General features: G+C 42.5%; 1 protein-coding gene across 1 annotated transcript in view; it reads left to right on the forward strand.

The window, feature by feature from the left end:
* Positions 1-5,000: 5,000 nt before the first annotated feature.
* TECTA (tectorin alpha) overlaps positions 5,001-19,355 on the forward strand; it is a 92,131-nt gene continuing 77,776 nt past the window's right edge. The window contains exons 1-5 of the mRNA XM_006833923.1: positions 5,001-5,064; positions 8,781-8,914; positions 13,178-13,465; positions 17,598-17,735; positions 18,270-18,435. Coding sequence (XP_006833986.1) covers positions 5,001-5,064; positions 8,781-8,914; positions 13,178-13,465; positions 17,598-17,735; positions 18,270-18,435 — 790 coding nt within the window. The remainder of the gene's footprint in view (positions 5,065-8,780; positions 8,915-13,177; positions 13,466-17,597; positions 17,736-18,269; positions 18,436-19,355) is intronic.

Consider the following 19,355-nt stretch of genomic DNA (forward strand, 5'->3'; position numbering starts at 1 on the left):
GTCCCTCCCAGCTTGGTGTGAAACTCCTCCCCTAAATAAAACAGAGGCCCGAGCCTCCCCAGGCGTGCATTACTGGTTGGCAGGCATGGAGTAAAGATCTGTGCATTACTGGTTGGCAGGCATGGAGTAAAGATCAGTGCATTACTGGTTGGAAGGCATGGAGTAAAGATTGAGGTGCGTTACGGATTGGAAGGCATGCATTAAATATTGCAGGGCAGTGAGTCGCTGCCTGCAGAGGCCATGATGCCTGTAGTTCCAAGCCTGCCCACCAGTGATGTATCCACCCTGGCTTTGGGGTGCCTCATTGTCTCCCTTCTTCTGTTTCTCTGTGTATTCTTTCGCTATCCCTATCGCCGCTGGATCTCCCCTCCTCGTGAACCAAAAACTCGTGACAATTATGTCGGGGCCAGACCCCGGCACTTTTCCAAGCTGGTAGTTGCCTTAGCAGCTAGTATGCACCGTGTCCTTGAGTCTTTGCTATGACGTTGAAGTTTATCGTCATAGGTAATTTTTTTGTTGTTGTGAAGTGCTGTCGAGTCAGTTCCAACCCATAGAGACTCTGTATAGGGTTTCCAAGGAGCAACTGGTGAGCTTGAACCACTGACCTTAGTTTTCAAAGCATCTTTGTAGTCCAGTGCATTAACCCACAGTGCCATACCAGGAGTCCTCATAGTTAATTGTCTCCCCCAAATCAATAAACTCTCTTATTGGATCAGAATCCAATTACAGGCTACTCCCTCTTCACCTCATCCGATGCCAGTGCATGCTGGCTAGGTCTTGCAGCTACTATGGGATGTAGTCCCTCTCCCCTTTCATTGAGCACAATGTATTCCTAGCTGGGTTGTGCTGCAAACTAAGCCTTATTAGAAACGCAGCAGTGAGAGAAGAGGAGCTGCTAAGGGGAGCTGTTGTTGCAGAGAGGGGGAAAGCCCTCTCTATTGCCTTCCTGCTCTATGAGAAATTTGAGCTCTCAGTGGTGTGGAGTGGAGTGTCTGAAGACCCAGAAGGTTCAAGAAATCTGGCAAGTTAAACTTTTAGAGGGCATTGACCTAGAAACTATCATCCATGTGTCAAAGTCCTTGGTTTCTTTCACTGATTCCTGATTTTGGTAGAGCGAAGCTGCCTTATTGAGCTCTTAGCAGAGTTTGCCAGCTTGACAGGGCTCTCCAGAGCAAAGCGTGACCATCAGAAGAGTCCTGCTTTGGGTGGGCTTGCTAGGCCATTGCACCACCATCTCGTTCAGTCACTGGCTGGTGCTGCTCCATAAAGAGGGTGACCTTGGCTCAAAAGTTGGTCCTGAAGGAGCTGACAATTGGAGACTGAGCCAACCACACTTCCCACATCCATCTTGAAGGGGGTCTAAGTGTCTGTCACAACCAGTAACTGTACCCCTATAAACTCACTCAGATCTAATGATCTCTGTCACAGAAAAGATGTAAGAAGTTAAGCATTAAAAAAACCCACATCCAGTTTGTGAAGCCCGTTCTACTTGTTTTTTTAGGAAATTACAGTTTCCTTCTATTTAGGGAGGAGGTGTTTTATTCCTATCTAAACAGCTGTGCCAATCTATGCTATCTTTATAAGACACCGGTATCTTGGATAACTAGCTCTAGGCTACCTCCTACCCACCCCTGGCCCAAATCTTGTTTGTCATCTTTGCACACCTCACACCTTTAACAAAATAAGCTTTCCCACCGGCAAGGCATGACGAGAGACTGGTGTGACTAGCCTGTCTGATATCACTGTGTGTGCATCCCCAACACACACTCACTCACTGACTTCACAGCCTGATGAGTGATCAGATACACTAGTGCCACCTCCAGCATCTTGCCTGTTCACACACTCATTCTGATTCACGTGCACCATCATCTTGCAGATCTAGTGATGTCCAGATGGTGTTTACTGAGCAGCAGTCCAGCCTCAGGAGGATGCAGCATTTAATATTGGACAAAGGACTGAGACATAAATACACTTGAGTGCATGAAGAACCAAGACCAGAGCAATAATTCTGCCACTAGTAGTTTTAAAAATAGAACCAACTATTTTACTGTAAGACATTTAGGTTGACTGCTGGACTATCAGCTTAATAAGGACTGGGCCAAGAAAATGGTCTTCTGGGTGAGTTTCATTTTCTTTTCAATAGGCACCCACATCTAGATTCTCCGCTATGTGAATATGTGCCTCTGGGATGAAAACAGTCCATCTGATTCCTCTGAATTAGTACATGGGGAAGACCCACAGTAGAAAGAGACTCAAAGTAACATGAATGATGCCAGGTTTCTAAAGGGAATGTAAATACTGAACAATATAAGCTAAAATGATTTAGTTTTACAGCACTCTCTTTTGTCTCTCTTGAAAATGGACAGCTTGCTTAAAGATAGAATCACAATTTTTTTGTATAGTCAGCATTTTAAAATGTCTGATCAGAGGAAAGATTTGGAGTAACTTTTAAATTCACATTGATTTACATAGGAGTTCCCTGGCCCCCACATTTCTTCTGCATTTAAATTATTATTTTTTAATGGATTTCCTTTTAAACGTTTTGAATAGGAGATTTAGCTTATATGCCAGCACCAATTTTTCTCATTCCACATCTACCGGCTGGCTGCCTGGGACAATGGGGTGGAACACACTTTTACCTTCTTATTCCCCATGCCTTTGAAAAGATTTACTTACTGCAGGCTTTACTCAGGGGAGCTCTCCTTCCCCCTTGCACCCTGAGGACCCTCATTGACACCCAGGGAGATTTGCAGAGCATGGGTTCATTTGTCATGGTGAAAGCACCGCATCTAACTGGCTGCCTCATTTGATTTTGCCTGGACAGTGCCCTGGCCTCTCCCATGGTGTGCACAGTGGTGTATCAGAGAGAAAGGGGAAGAGATAAAGTCTGGAAACGTTTGGGAACGTTTCTTTAAATACTTTAGGCATGCATACTTGTGAAAAAACAGAGTAGAGCCCGATCTGTAGCAACCATTCAAAACCAGAGAAACAACAACAAAAAGACTTTAATAGAAAACCAACTTCATTTAAATGTTGGAGGCAGCAGCTTTGTTTAGAGTTTTAATCCCATGCCGGGGATGCTAATTCTGTAACATTAGACCCTTGCCTTTTTTGGGGAACAAAGGTAGAAGGGGATTTTCTTTTGTGCTTTTCAGTGCAATGTGATTTTGATCAGAAAGGACCGAGGTTTCAGCTCCAAGTACCTGACATTTCCATCCGAATCTACTTTTTTTTTTTTTAAAGGGGGAGGGGAGGAAGGATCTAGGTTTTCAGGGAAAGAACCTCTCTATGCAATCCTGAAACTGATCTTTAGATTTACCTTTCCTTAATCAATAGAAAAAAACTTGATTGCAATTCAACACTCATCTGACTCAAGCGCAGTCTTCAAAGTAGGGGATTCAGACATCATTTCAGGAAACAGAAATAATTGGCAGCAAGTGGAAGAGAACTGACATGAATTCTTGTTTTACCTAAATTTTGCCTGGTCTACCAAGATTTTGCTTAACATTCCTGACTCAATTCCTCTGGTCTCTACAGAACAGGTTAGTGTCATTTTTTTTAAAAAATAAATACAAATGTTTGAATGCATCCTCCTTAGCACTCTATGAACTGTTTCCCTCAGGTTCAAGGTTTAAACTTGTGCGGCATCTCCCTTTGCTTACACTGTGTGTGATCTCTGCTAAAAAGCCTTTGTACTGTTTTCAGCAAAACGAGCTAATATTTAACATGTGCTTGAAATCTCAATGTGTGTGCTTGAAAACTGATGCTTAGAATAAAACCCCTCATGGATGAACTCAGTGCTCTTGCATGAAAGTTCAGCTAAAGCGTTGTGGACATTCATACAGCGGGAGGGTTATTTTTAAGAATGCTGCCTGGAACAAACTCTATATATGAGCCACACACTTTAGTTCGTATGTGGGTGTACATGTAATCTTGAGTTTGTATATATGTCTGCACCTCTGCCCTAGGGAGCAGCCTCCGTCCATGCCTGAGTCAGTTCAGATTCATAGGGACCCTGTATAGGGTTTCCGAGGAACCGCCAGTGGGTCTGAACCACTGACCTTGTGTTTAGCATTCCAGTACTTATCCTACAGTACCATACTGTAAAGTCACTGGTTCACCTGAATGTAAACCAAGATGCAAACAAGAGGGTTTTTCTAAATGAGCAATTCTGGCATGTGATGTGTATTACCCATGTCTCTATCTGGCATTGTTCTCTATGAAGAGACAGTGGTGGTGGTGGTTATGTGCTGTGGAGTCAGTTCTGACACATAGCGACCCTGTATAGGGTTTCTGAGACTATAAATCTTTACAGGAGCAGAAAGCCTCATCTTTCTCCTGTGGAACCGCTGGTAGTTTTGAACTGCTGACTTTGAGGTTAGCAGCCCGACTCATAACCACCATGCTGCCAGAGCTGCTTATGAAAAGACAGCAGTTAGGCTCTTACAGCATTCCTGAATCTGGTCAATTGAGAATGAAGGACTGACTCCAGACTACAGAGAAAGGGAGGACAAACTCAATCCTCCTACCAGTAGCAACACACTGTGTTTTAATCAACCTTTCTTTGATATTGATGGGAAGAGTTGTGGAAATTAGGAGAGCCAGGTCTCTCAGAGGATGCGTTTCTGTTCTAGAGAAACAATAGGGACACAGATCTGTTGAGTCAAGTCCTAGTTCTCAGAGCTGTAGTAGCTACTGAGTAGATTCTTAACTCATTGCTGCTCTGGTTGATTACATATAATTACATGACAATTTGCGTGATCTCATTATCCTTCCAAACTGGCTTCTTATGGGGGTCTAATTTGTTCATGAAGTGTTGACCTTCAGAGGACCTGCCAGCTTTCGGGGAATTTTAACCTGATTCAGAACTGTTGATATTATGGGAATTTGTTCTATGATGGTTGCAATGTGTCTTGGGATTTGCCACCAAACACACCTGGTGTTCTATTTACTCTGGCAAGCTGGGGATTTTTTTTTCTTTTTCTTTTTAAAATTCCAGGATGAATTATTCATCATTACTTAGAATTTGGGTCTCTTTCATCTTCGCACTTGTATGGCACCAAGGTGAGTACTACAGAATCCCATATAGCTCTTGATTAGCATGCTCTTGAATTTCTAAAGAGACACTTTTGTTGGAACTTTGATTGTAAGGGCAGGTGTACTTGTGTCTACAGAGACAACAAAAAATGTAAATTAAATTCTGTCGTCAAGGGTAAAATACATTAACTTTGAATGATGTTCACTTACATTTCCACTTTTCCTTGTTTAAGTTTGAATATAATTTGGATATTCCAGGTTTTCTTATCTTAATGGAGTAGTTCTTTAAAATAATGCAAATTATTTTCATTATATATATTTAAGGTTGGTATGTGTTAAGTGTGCACCTCTACTTCCCACCCCCAATTCTGCTAACAGATTAAAACTACTTAAGAGTTTAAAGACTGTACTTTTTTTAGTCCAAATCAGGAAGTTACAAAGACATTGATGTTGGAGGCTGTGCATCAGTGACCTTTTTCACAGAGCCAAAAATTCAAAACTCCAAATAAAACCAGAAAATGATTCCTCACAGCGGGTCTTTCTTTTTCTCTATGTAACATTACCCTGGGTAGATGAGAGGATACAGATATTTCTTTCTGCTGGTTTTTTTTGTTTTTTAATTTTTAGTATTCTTGTTTTTTTATATTAGACAAGATGGGACATTCTATATATATCTTAAATTTTTGAACTCTGATGCCCAATACTTGAAAGCATCTTTCTTTGTTTTGTCTTAATTTTTTAGTTCAGTTGGTACATGATTACACATTCAAATGAAGAGATGTATTGTTGTTAAGTTCCTTCCAGCTGCTTCCCACTCATAGCGACCCTGTATAGGGTTTCCAAGCAGTAGCTGGTGAATGTGAACTGCCAACCTTGCAGATCAAACCGACCTTGTGGCCCAGTGCATTATCCCACACCAGATGTGTAAGACATATATAACCCTAATATTTTCCCACAGGTGGGGACATTTAAACAGCTGTAGTATGCAAACTCCTGGTGTGTGAAACTCCACAGTAATGAAAGACCCCACTGGCTCTAAGTAACTACTATTGCCCTATCTTAAGTACATTTTATTTGGTGGAAGAGAGCTTCCACAAAGCATAAATATGTTTATTGTGAAATTACCAACCTAAATCCAGTATGGACTGGAATATTCTTTCTTTAACTAACTCTAACACTGTTGATGGGTCATGTGGCTAACAAGTTATATTTTTATGTTTCTAAGGTATATAATGTTTCTGAGGTGGTGATTTTACTGCCTTTCTTATTAAGCACATTTTCCACTCATTTATTCATAAAACAAGTATTTATTATTTACTGTACTGGTGTGGCTCTGTAGGATCAGCACTGGACTGCAAACCACAAGGTCTGTAGTTCAAACCCACCAGCTGTTCCCCGGAAACTCTGTCCAGGGTCACTCTTGAGTTAGAACCAACTCAACGGCACTTAACAACAACAGTATAGTAGGTATGGAGTCCTCGTGTGGTGCTATAGGATAAGTGCTAGACTGCTAACTGAACGGCAGGCAGTTTAAACTCACCAGTTGCTCTTCAGAAACCCTCAGTATCGCTGAGTTGGAACCAACTCAATGGCAATTCATCACCACCACCACAACGTATCTTATATCCGTATAATTGATATTCTCCCTAGAATTGCTATTTCTTAGCTGTCCCTTCTTGCCTCTTCGAAAGACTGAACTAATTAGGATCACTCAGGAACAAAAGAATCTTGCACAATTGTTTCTTCTTTGGAGCAGAGAGAAGCTAGGAGCTGTCTCTATGGTCATTGCTTTTGTCTCCTTGAGGGGTTATAGAGGGTCTTCCATTTCCGGTGCCCAAAATACCAATGAATCTTGCCATTGGCTTGATTACTTCTCACTGTGAATTTGAGCCCTTATTCATACTTGCTCCTGACTCTTAAAGTATTCCCTAGGAAGAATAAATCCCTGACATGACTTGATCTTTTTTTTTATTAATTTGAGAAAGCTCATCACCATAAAAATTTAATAAATACTAGTGTATAATGTGCTGTAGGATCAGTATTGGGCTACAAACTATAAAGTCAGCAATTCAAACCCACCAGCTGCTCCTCAGAAACCCTACACATACAGGGTCATTAAGAGTCGGAACTGACTCAACGGCACTTAACAACAAGAAGTGCATAATGCACTGGTAGGGATTGTAAAGAGATTCTTTAAGGTCTAATTCCTAAGAATTTTGCAAGAGGTTGCTTTGGTGTTTAAATACTTTCTCACCTTCTGACTTTAATGTTAAATAAAGCCCATCAGAGGAGTACTCCTCTAATTAAACAGCACCTCCTAAAAGTTAAACTTTGGTTATCGTCCCAGAACCTTCTGGGGGTTTGGAGTGCAATATGTATCAACTAATGAGAGGATTCTTTTTCTCCACTTCTCTGTGAAGTTAGCTTTTAAAACAGACTCAGACTTTCCATCTCAGCAGGCTTCCTTCTGTGCCAGAACTAGAAAAGCCGGGGCTTGGCCAGACACTGCATTCGGCTCTCTGGATGCTCTGTTGTGTCTTTTACATGAGCTGTTGCTTAAAGCTCTCTCAAAGGCTCTCAAAGGACCAGGACAGTTCTTGTCCAGGTTCTCAACAGCTTATCTGCTCCATTAGCACAAAGCAGAGACTTTTCCATGAGAAGCCCCCGCAACATGAGAATGGCGGTTAGCATTCAGGGGGCAGCAACCATGAGAATTGTGACCAAAAACCCAAACAGAATTAGTCAGTGTTCCTGTAAGCAAACACACATTTAAAAGAAAAAAAAAAAAGTTGTTCTATTTTCACTCAATAGACCAAGAGAAGAAGAGACAGGAAAAGTGCCACCAAAATAGAGATTCTATCATAGGTGTCTATTGGACCCAAAAAACAGTAAGGCAGACGCCAGGGAATTTGTCTAATTTCTCTCTCCAAACTGGGTCACACTTTGCAAGCGTTTGGATGGGGAACTCCTGAGAACCAGTCAGGAGAGTTGGTGATGCTGTGACAGGAGGGTGCTGTTAGTGTGTGTGGTGACTCTCACCCTTTGACCAGGATGATGAATAAGAGCCCTGTGTCTTCTCTCCAAAGAGTTCTCAAAGGCCCAACCTCTCTGGACCTTAGGGGATCCACATCTGGTTTTTGTGATCATGAGTTGAGCAGAAAGCCTCTCACAGGGACAGACCTCAAGCAAGGTCATGCTCAAGCCGGTTACTACAAATCCTCTCTTCCTGCTTCTGTCCTGTGTTCCAAACATTGTTTGTTTCCTCTGTGATCTGGTATCATCTCCAGTTGTGCAGTCGGAGGGAGGGGACTCCTGTTAGGATAGGACACTATCGGAGAAATCTTGAGCACAGCCATGATCATTTTCTCTACACCTTGCCTCCTATTTCAGTTTCCTAGGCCAGAGCTGACTGAGAGGCAGTTTTCACTACGTTGAAAACTCCAGGCAGGGCTGATCCTATGACCTTCTAGCCAGTGTTCCCCCCAAATGTCTGGGAGTAGAGAAGTAGAACATGAACTGACTTTTCTGAAGGAGAAACACCATCACTCCCATCTCCTCTTTCTCAGAGGCAGAAAATAATGCACTGTATGGCTTAGGGTTAGGACACATGTAAAGACAATACACCTCATCTCCTCCAGTTTGCAAGACATCCTGAAAGAAGTTGGCTCTAGCGTCGGAAGGGAAGTAGCTTGCCAAGCGGAAGAGGGACCTACCACCTATTTAACCACCATCTCTCTTGACAGTTCAGCCCAGAGAGCTCATGTATCCATTTTGGCAGAATGACACCAAAACCCCCAAAGTTGATGATGGGAGCTCATCCGAGATTAAGTTGGCCATCCCTGTTTTCTTCTTTGGCGTTCCTTACCGAACTGTCTATGTAAGTGGGGGAAGCATCCCAGCTGTTGCTTTGTGGCTCTTCCTTTTGTTTGTCATGAAGGAAAGGATCTTAAATATCCTCTTCTAGGGCTCTGGGAATGGACGATTTATTAACAGCCCAAACAACAAGTTCTGAGATTTCATGAGCTGATAGGTTTTATGATTAAGAAAGTCAAAGGTATATTTAATGGCTAATGTTTGTAGTAAAGGAGTATAAAGGGTAATAAATTGCATTTGTGGGTGATTAAACACTGAAGTGAGGCAGAGTCCCCAATGCCATGAACATTATATCTGCTACTCGACAAGATAAAAAAGATACAATGAACCACAAAAGGACCAATATCATTTTTCTTTTCCTTCTGGGGTGTGAAAAGTTTAGGCATGTTATTCATGGGCTTCCTACCAAGTTGGAACAGAATCATGGCACAGTTAAGCCATTGTGATAGTAAAGTTTTTTGCAGAAAAACCCTCATTGGTCTGTGGAAATGCCAGAGAGTCCCATTATCAAACCTGTATGAAGAAATGATACCATTTGCTCCTGGACTTTCTGGAGCTCACTGAATTCAGATCACAGGATTGACGCTGGTGGGACTTCTGCAAATGAAGAAGAATGGTTCCGGACAAGGGAGCCTGTGTTCATCTTTGGCCGTAAAGGATTGTGAGAGGCATAGCTAGACTATAACCTGTCCTAACCCATCTTGTGCACTGCCCTGGAGGAAGAAACAGAACTCCACGCACCTCCACCTCTGGCCATCTCCACATCTGAGACCCCTATCTTCCTCAACTCTAGAATTTTAGCTCAGGGCTGATTCTCATTAGGAAACAATTCCCTCTTCCATTATCTAGGAATACCTAGGTTGGTGCAAACAGTTCATGTGCTTGACTGCTAACCAACAGGTGTAGTTCGAATTCCCCCAGGGGCAGGTCAGAAAAAAAGCCTAATGATCTACTTGGCCAAAACTGAGCCCTAGAGCACAGTTCTATTCTGAAACCTAGGAGGTTGCCTTGAGTTGGAATCAACTTAACAGCAGCTAATTTGGTTTGGTCCTTTATCTAACCAGTGGTTCCTGAGCTTAAAGCAGCAGCATCTGAGAAGTAGTTATGAATGTAATTTCAAAGATGCTCTGGTAGCGTAGTGGTTACGAGTCGGGCTGCCAACCTCAAGGTCAGCAGTTCGAAACTACCAGCGGTTCTTCAGGAGAAAGCTGAGGCATTCTGCTCCCATAAAGATTTACAGCCTAGGGAAACCCGGTGCAGGGTCACTATGAGTCGAAACCGACTCCACAGTACTTAACAACAACATCCCAAATTATTGAATCAGAACCTCTGGAGGTAGGTGGGGCCAGTAATCTGTGTGGAACAAAACCTCCAGGTGATTCCAATGCCCACAAAAGTTTGAGAGCCATTGATGTTACCTATGCCAGTAGAACGTAATTAAGAAACATGGGAGTCCTACAAGCTCCCTGTGCCTGTACTTTGATGGTGCGTATTATTTCCTATCAAGCATAAGACTCTCAAGCATAAGTGAAATGCTTTTTCCACTCTACTCACATCAGACCCTCCCTAGTCCTTGTTGTAGTTGTTGTTGTAAAGTGCTGTCAAGTTGGTCCTGACCCATAGCGACCCTGTACAGGGTTTCCAAGGAGCAGCTGGTGAGCCTGAACCACCTACCTTGTAGTTCAAACGGCTTTGCAGTGTGGTGCATTAACCCACAGCGCCACACCAGAACTCCTTGTTTGTAGTTGTTGTTGTTAGGTGCTGGGTTGTAAATTTTGTAATGTGTTACCCAGATTTTGGAGAAAAGAAGGAAGAACAGGACTTCCATTCTAGAAGCCTTAGTCTCCTAGGTCTTTAGAATAAATTTATTTAGTTAAGCAACTCTCTAGGTCTTTAGAATAAATTTATTTAGTTAAGCAACTCTCTTTCCTCCAACAACATAAAATGATGTGGAGACGGAAGAGTTCTTGCCCTTACACAGAGTATCTTTAATTTGGGGCAGATTTATTTGAGCTTAAAATGTTCTCAATTTCCAGCACTTTGAGTAATGCAGTCTTTTCGAGACTCTGGGTTGTTCATTATTACATGAAGATAATAGTCTCCTACTGTTCTTGTAGTGTAGTGGTTACGAATCGGGTTGCAAACCACAAGGTCAGCAGTTCGAAACTACCAGCTGTTCTGCGGGAGAAAGATGAGGCTTTCTGCTCCCTTAAAGATTTACAGCCTTGGAAACTCTGTGCAGGGTCGCTTTGAGTTGGAACCGACTCCACGGCACGAAACCACCACCACCATTGTTCTTGTAGCATAGTGGTTATGAGTCAGGCTGCTAATCTCATGGTCAGCAGTTCAAAACTACCAGTGGTTCCATGACAGAAAGATGAAGCTTTCTGCTCCCATAAAGACTTACAGCCTTGGAAACCCTTTACAGGGTCACTACGAATCAGAACCGACTCCACAGCACATCACCACCACCGTTGTTCCTGTAGTTCAATCTCCAGCTTCCTTTGCAAACCTCATACCCTTCCAAAATAAGTTGGCATGCCCTTGGCCCCAGTCACTTGTACGTTAACTCGGGGCCACTGTTATTATGCATATTACCAATCTTATTGGTGATGTAAGTATAAGGAACAATGGGAATGTGTAGAAAAATGATACCCAGATTTGCTGCATCCAGGAATCGCAAGGATTTCAATGATAAGAGTTTCTGCTCTTGAAGTTACATAATGTGCCACTGAGTCAGCCCCTGATCCATGGCAATCTCATGCACAACGAGATTAGACAGTTGTGACCCATAGGTTGATTTTCTAAAGTAAATTGCCAGTCCTTTCTCCCTAGTCCATCTTATTTTGGAAGCATATTAGCAACATACACGACTCCACTATGCACATAAGTTGCATTGGCTGGGAATCGAACCCAAGTTTCTTTCATGGAAAATGAGAACAGTACTACTGGCTCACCAAATGCCCTCAAATCAGCCTTAATTACCAATATGTATGAGAACCTTTCAAAGAGCTCACAGAAAAATGGAATGTAAAGATAATGGGATTTTCCCACAAGTTTCTTGAAGTTCCCTGTTGTTGTTGTTATGTGCTGTGGAGTTGGTTCCAACTCATAGCAACCCTGTACAGAGTTTCTGAGGCTGTAAATCTTTATGGGAGCAGAAAGCCTCATCTCTTTCCCATTTGAAGTTCCCTGTTGTTGTTGTTATTATGTGCCATGGAGTCGGTTCCGACTCATAGCAACCCTGTACAGGGTTTCCGAGGCTGTAAATCTTTACAGGAGCAGAACGCCTCATCTTTCTCCCGCGGAACAGCTGGTAGTTTCAAACTGCTGACCTTGAGGTTCACAGCCCGATTCGTAACCACTACGCTACCAGAGCTCCTTAGACAGCTGCAAGTTTAAGCAGAAACTCAATCATTCACAGGTTTTGTGTAAAATGACTGCACATATTGTCTTGTGATTTGAAGGAAGGTTTAGTAATTTGATAAATTCACCGAGTTATTTATAAATCACAAGGAAGTCACCTTAAGATTGTCATTTACATATACCATGTAAAATACTCACGTCTTAATTTTTATGCAACGATGATGCAAAGAAGTCCTCAAACTACAAGAGCAATAATGGAATTGGGCATCTGTAGGTCTTAACCTTGTCGCTGTTCTGAGGACAGAAGTGGTTGTGACATCAATAGGAATCTTTTAAATGTTTCATTCAGAGCAGGGTATGGTTCATCCTGTGATTTGAGTTCAGTGATGGATGGAGTATCTGATTTATCGTCTTCTGTTCTATAATAGGGTCAGGCTTAGTTATAGACCTTCTCTATTTGTATTTTTAATTTAACTTTTTGTGTCCATATGATTGTTTTATTTCTGATGATTTTGCATCTGTGACTCTGGGTCTCTTTTTATTGCCCACTTTACTCCCATTCCAGTCCCCCAGCATACTCGTACACATCCCACCCTAGTATCACATACAACCTAGTGGCGTTTGATAAGTGTAAATAAAGATAGGATAGAGAACATGAAAAGCTTCATTAATAAGAAATGAAGCTGACGGCAAATTGAAAGTGAAAGAAAACTGATGAGTTTGTCTGCAAGTAAACGAACCTCCTAGTTGAGCAATGGAAGCTGGTGTTTGGGGGTTCCAACTCAGGCGTTTGAAAGTTGTCTTCATTCATATGATTACGCAAATGTCTTGTCTCGGTTTGTGAGTCTGAAGTTGTGACCAGTTTCAGATCCACTGTGCAAACCCTCTCTTCTTTTTGCAGGTCAATAACAATGGAGTTGTTTCCTTCAATGTGCTAGTAAGTCAGTTCACACCAGAATCCTTTCCCCTGACAGATGGGAGGGCCTTCATTGCCCCATTTTGGGCAGACGTGCACAATGGAATTCGAGGCGAGATCTATTACAGAGAGACCACGGATCCCATCATCTTGAAAAGAGCCACCAAGGACATCAGGAAGTACTTCAAAGACATGGCAACCTTCTCTGCCACCTGGGTTTTCATTGTGACATGGGAGGAAGTCACATTTTATGGAGGGAGCAGCACCACACCTGTAATCATCCACATTTCCCTCTTTTCACTTCATTTTCTGACAGCTAATTCTTGTCTGTCTTCACCACCATCAAGGAGTCTAATTGTTAGAGCAGAGGGGAGTCAGTTCCCTTGAGTTAAACTAATGAGACTTGCCAACCACTTTACAGGAAAAAAGAGGGACATATCATCCCTAACTGGTCCAGTCAGCCATAATACTTCAGATGTGTCACCTTATCACAAATCATTATGGATGTCTGAAAAGAACTCAACAATGCTTTAGCAATAGGTAGCCATCCTATTTGGCTGAAAAGTGATCAAGGCACTCAGACCCATTGTAAGGCTTCATGACTAGGGGTCCTACCTAGGAACCCAAAGTTTCTTCATTTTGACAGAGGCACAGATGCCTTTCTCCATTGACAATTTCCATTTCCCCACAAAACCTGGTAGAAAGAGGAAAACAAGGGGCTGGATTTGGGTCCAATGACCTGACTCATTGTATTATGTTATGACACTGTTTTTTTTTTTTTAGTGTGACCAGGCTGAAATGATTCATATTTGATGGAAATTAGAGTGGGCAGTTAGAACGTTTCATGAATAAAGTTTCAACATCTGCTCTGAAATCCCAAATGAGCAGTCAAATAAAAGTGAAATAAGAAAGATTATCACCAACATTAAGGGAGAGATTATCAACTTTCTACATAAAGGGACAGTATACCATTTTCACCTAAGACTGCAACTCGCTTGGGTGACTTTGCCAGTGGAGATGTTTGAAGATAGCAGGCATAATTTCCAGGAAACAAGGCGTACAAAAATCTGCCCTCTTCTTTCTGACAATTATTTCCACTTCTGCCTGTTTTCCAATTTCCTTGGCAATGAGTCAGTTGTTTAGGGGTGGAACAGAAACTAGTTGAGTGACAGGCAGAGGTAGAAAAGTGCTGGGCTTGCAATTCATAGCTGCAACATAGTAAGTACATTATGTTTTAGCACCTTCTGGCCAGAGCATCAAGAAGCACTTTATCGCTATTTTGTAGAACAAAAAGACACAAGTTTAAAGAGGAGAAGGGTTGGCTAGAAATAATCTCTAAAGAAGCCTACATTTCCCTTTGTCATGTTATGGATGGCTTACGACTCTGTGAGTGATGTTTTATGTCCTTTAAATCTCATACCTTACAGTGTTAGATGCAGGATTTGCCAGCAATTTGCCAGCAATTGACAAATTTTAGTGTCGGAGGTGGGAGTGGGGGAGAGAAGAAATGCCCATCAAATGCTGACCACTGTTTTTTTTTTTAAAAAAAAAAACTTTCATTGGCAATAAAAATGGCAAGATAATTTAGGTACTTTCTGGTCTGTATTTTGGAGTAAATGTTTGGGCTAGGTGAGAACTCTTTCTATGAGGATGAATGGGTGAGGCTGCACCTAAGTGCTCTGAGCTTCCTGGAGAAAAAGGTGATGTAATCCTCTGGAGCTGTGAAGTGTCCATCACTCTCAAGTCTTTCAGTTGGCCCCACCTCTTTCATCACCTTTTTCATATCCCAGTTTCCCCCTTTCCTATAGGAATATGTATCAGCAGGCAAAGTAAATATCATGCTTGAGAGATCATTGTTGTTGTGAGATGCTCTTGAGCCAGGTTCCAACTCATGGCAACTCCATACACTGTTATGATCCATAGGATTGTCACTGGCTGAAGTTTGGAAGTAAATTGTCAGGACTTTCTTCCTAGTCTGTTTGAGTCTGGAAGCTCTGCGGAAAGTTGTTTAGTATCATAGCAACACACAAGGCTCCACTGACAGGTGGCTGCCTGTGAGGTACATTGGTCAGGAATTGAACCCAGGATGGAAGTTGAGGATTCTACCATGGAACCTCCACTGCCTCTGAGAGATTGTTGTTACTATTAACTGCTGTGGAGTTGATTCGCAATCCTGAATAGGGTTTCCGTGGCTGTAAATCTTTGCGGGTGCCGAAAGCCTCATCTTTCTCCTGAAGTGGCTGGTGGGCTCGAACCACCTATCTTGTGGCTTACAGTCCAGTGCTTTTATCCTACAATGCTGAAAATCTTAGGGAAGTCCAATAGAAGGGGACGGGGAAGGAGACATGTTTTCTTCAAGGAAGGAAAACAAATATTGAGGACTCAGTACTGTGATAGGCTATTTTTGCATGTCATTTACCCTCACACAATTGTCCCATGATAAGTCTTTTCTCCAAATTAAAGATGAAGAAACAGGCCCAGAGAGGTTAAGTGACTTGCTAAAGTGTCAAGAATAACACTTTGAACCTCGTAAGAGACAGAGCAGAGTCCTGGTGTGGTGCTGTAGAATAAACCACTGGACTGGTAACCACAAGGCCGGAGGTTCACACTCACCCATCACACCTTGAAAACCCTATATGGGATCTCTGTGAGTCACAACTGAAGCGATGACATTTAACAAGAGGCGGAGCAGTGGTTTGAGCAGTTTCTTAATTCGGAATCTTGAATTTTTTCCTCTATAGCCTCTTCCAAATCTTGTTAGACTTCCTCTGAAGTATAACAGGGATCTTCAAGAGTTGACAAGATGTTTTTTGGGAAACAGATTCAGAAGAGACTTAAAACTTGTGTAGAAGAAATCTGTATGTGTAAGGGGTCTTGCATGTTGATGGCAGTCAGCCTCTGGAATGTGATAGGGTAACCTCTGGGATCAGAACTGGGTTGCTCTTGAGATCTGCTTGGAACAAGAATGTTTGTAACTTCAGGAGAAAATTCACTTCCTTCAGGGGAATCCTGGCCTGAAGGAAGGTCAAGCTTCGGACCTTTGTGTGACCTCCACTGTGTACCTGTTTCTTGGACTTGACCCTGCTTCTGACCTTCTAGTAATCCAGAGCTGGTCGTGCACCCATCTTTGTGTCCTGCTTTCTACTTTTGTTGAACAGGGTTAAAGAATGAAGGCATATATCTGGGCAACTTTAAACTCCATGCGCTGTGGCAAGAACAGAGCTTGAAGAGAAAACTCTCTTGTACAAAAAGGGTTTTTCTTTACTTGTGTCTTATCCCCCTCCCTGGGACTGTCTAGGATGGGGAGACTTTGGGCTTCCAAGATCCTCTACTCCACCTTGATTACACAGGATAAGGATGTGGGTCTTCCTCTATGTCTGGCAGAATGTTAACCAGGATGCTATCAGGCAATTGGGAAAAGTGCTGGATTTGAATGGGAAAAGGTCAATGTAACCTCTCCTTTTAACTCTATTTTTAATTGCCTGAAAACATGGGCAAAGGGTAGGTATCAGCAGAGGGAAATAGTAAAAGATGGGGTTTATTGTGGCTTATTTCTGGAAATTGCATGCAATGTTTTTGAATTTATATAACATCCTTATCCTAAAAAGTTTAAAATTAAAAGGCAGTTTGTGATTCCAATGCATTAAGCGGTGGGCTGGGAGTTCTGGCTCAGGTCCCACTTTCTGTTGCTGGGTCACTGTGAAATTTCCAGCAACTCATAAGTTTTCTTAGCTATAAGATGGAAATGGGGACCAAAAAAGAAAGAAAGAAAGAAAGAAAAGAAAGCCTGTCTCAGTGTTAGGCAAAAGTACAGATGAGTGTTGAGAATTTTGCAGGTACAAAGTGATGCAATTAGAGGAGCAATTTCTCTCCACAAAGTGCTTTTTAAAAATCACTTTCTTACTTCCATTTTAAAAGGGGAGACATCTCATTAAGATTAGCTGTATTTTCCAGGAAGAGCAAGAACACGATCTATCACCACATTCGTTAGTCACATTGACTAGCATTTGCTTGCTCTTCTGTGTCTCCAACCAGGTGCTTGCCTCTTTTCCCCAGACTTGCTGCTTCCTATAGTTTATTCTCATGCTGCCATCTATCGGAGCTCTTGTATCATCACAAGCGTAGTCTGGTCTCTGAATTTTCTCTCTCGTAAAAGTCAGAGATGGAAGAGAGGCGCTGAGTCAGACTCAAGGGTTTTTTTCAGGCAATTTCTCTTTTAGATGCACAATCCCACAGGTCTTGCTTCTCCCACTGGAGGTGAGAACATATTCAGAGAGGAGACAGATCTGAGGGTCATGCTGATCAGCTCTGAGCTGCTTGGGGTCTGGGAGAGGCAGCTGCTGTTGGGAAGAGGACTCCTGGGAATTCTGAGTCTTGAGAACATCCATTCATTCCCATCATGTAGGTGAACACCTTCCAGGCTGTCCTGGTGTCTGATGGCTCCTATACATTCACGCTTTTCAATTATTACGAAATTAACTGGACCACTGGAACTGCGAGTGGCGGGGATCCCCTAACGGGTCTTGGTGGAGTGATGGCACAGGTAGGTGGTTTTCCATTTCATCCTCTTGCTTATTTTTAAGTCATTGCACACAAAATCAGTCTAAGTTTATTTTGCTCAGTGTTTTGTACAGAATGCCAACAGCTTTTAACTAGAGAAGCATGTCTGATCTTCAAGTGGGTCGAAAGGCTAGTCTTGCCCATTTTGGGCACCTTGATTTAAGTGTGGAATGGACCAGGTAGGTTTTTCTCACCTGGAATGGTGGTCCCAGAAACCCCAGGAAGAGTATCTTTCCTTCAGAGCCCTGGTGGTGCTGTGGGTTAGACATTGGACTGTTAACTGCAAGGTCAGTGGTTCAAACCCACCATCAGATCTGTGGGAGAATGATGAGACTATCTTCTCTCATAAAGATTTACAGTCTTGGAAACCCTATACTGGGTCACTATAAGTTGGAATCTACTCAGTGGCAGTGGTTTGGTTCCTTCAGGTGTGTCAGATTCTGAAGATAAGTTATTTGGGCAAGTTAATTAATGGGAGTGGTGTATATACTCAGAAGTCTTATCTTGTATGCTCCAGGCAGGATTTAATGGTGGAAACCTCACCAATTTCTTCAGTCTCCCGGGGTCAAGAACCCCTGATATTGTGAATATCCAAGAGACCACAAATGTCAACGTTCCAGGCCGCTGGGCGTTTAAAGTCGACGGGAAGGAAATTGACCCAGCCAATGGCTGCACCTCCAGAGGTAAAGGCATTTCCTCTTTTCTTTGGCAAAGCAGAGTTTGCTTAGTTGAGATTGACAGGCAGGCTTTTAAGCCACGGGGGCGGACTTGTTTCTGATGCCTTACTCTGACATCTCTCAGCTGGGTAATGGAGATCAAGGTAATTTTAGCATGCACACTCATCACACCAGGAGCTGAAACCCTGTATTTGCTACACTGTGGATTTATAAGTCCTCGCCTGGGTTCTAAGCACTGCTCACTGTTCTGAACATCCCAAAAGTCAACCAGGATCCTGAGTGATTTCTGAGCCAGAGAGACAGAAGGAAGTCCTCCTGTTTAGCATTATTTTTGTTGTTGTTGTTTGTCATTTCCCCCTTTAAATTTCTCTTCTCATCTTTACTCTCGCTCTGCCATCTGCACTTTGTAGATCCACAGGAGTGGGTGAATTTGGAGTGTTGCCAAGTCCCTATGAGGGTAAATCAGTACTTCTGAGAACAACTAGAAAGAAAGAAAGAAAGAAAAAGTACTATAGTCTTTGGGGTACCTTCTGTCCTGAAGTCCTCGCAGCAGCCTCAAAACATCCAGGAATTTGAGAAGAATCAAAGATGACTTTAGGTGTCTGTGAACAAGCTGTCATTGAACCTCCATGGGTTTCTTTTAGACTGGCATCAAAAGTTGGCGCCTTCTCTGAACCATCAAAACCTCTTTGGATATACAAAGCAGGCCAGGACTCACACAGGAACATCGCAGTTTATGAAATTCCTGCATCTTATGAGTCCAAAGTATTCAGAAAATACAGTTTCCATTAATATTTCTTCTTCTAGGAGTAGAAGTAATTAGAAGCAGGACAGCTCTCAGCCATCCATCTAGCAATCCATCCATCCATCTATCCACTCATCTATCCATCCATCCATCCATCTATCCATCCATCTATCCATCCATC

This window comes from Chrysochloris asiatica, unplaced genomic scaffold (assembly GCF_000296735.1).
Source record: "Chrysochloris asiatica unplaced genomic scaffold, ChrAsi1.0 scaffold00008, whole genome shotgun sequence".
Lineage (NCBI taxonomy): Eukaryota > Metazoa > Chordata > Mammalia > Afrosoricida > Chrysochloridae > Chrysochloris > Chrysochloris asiatica.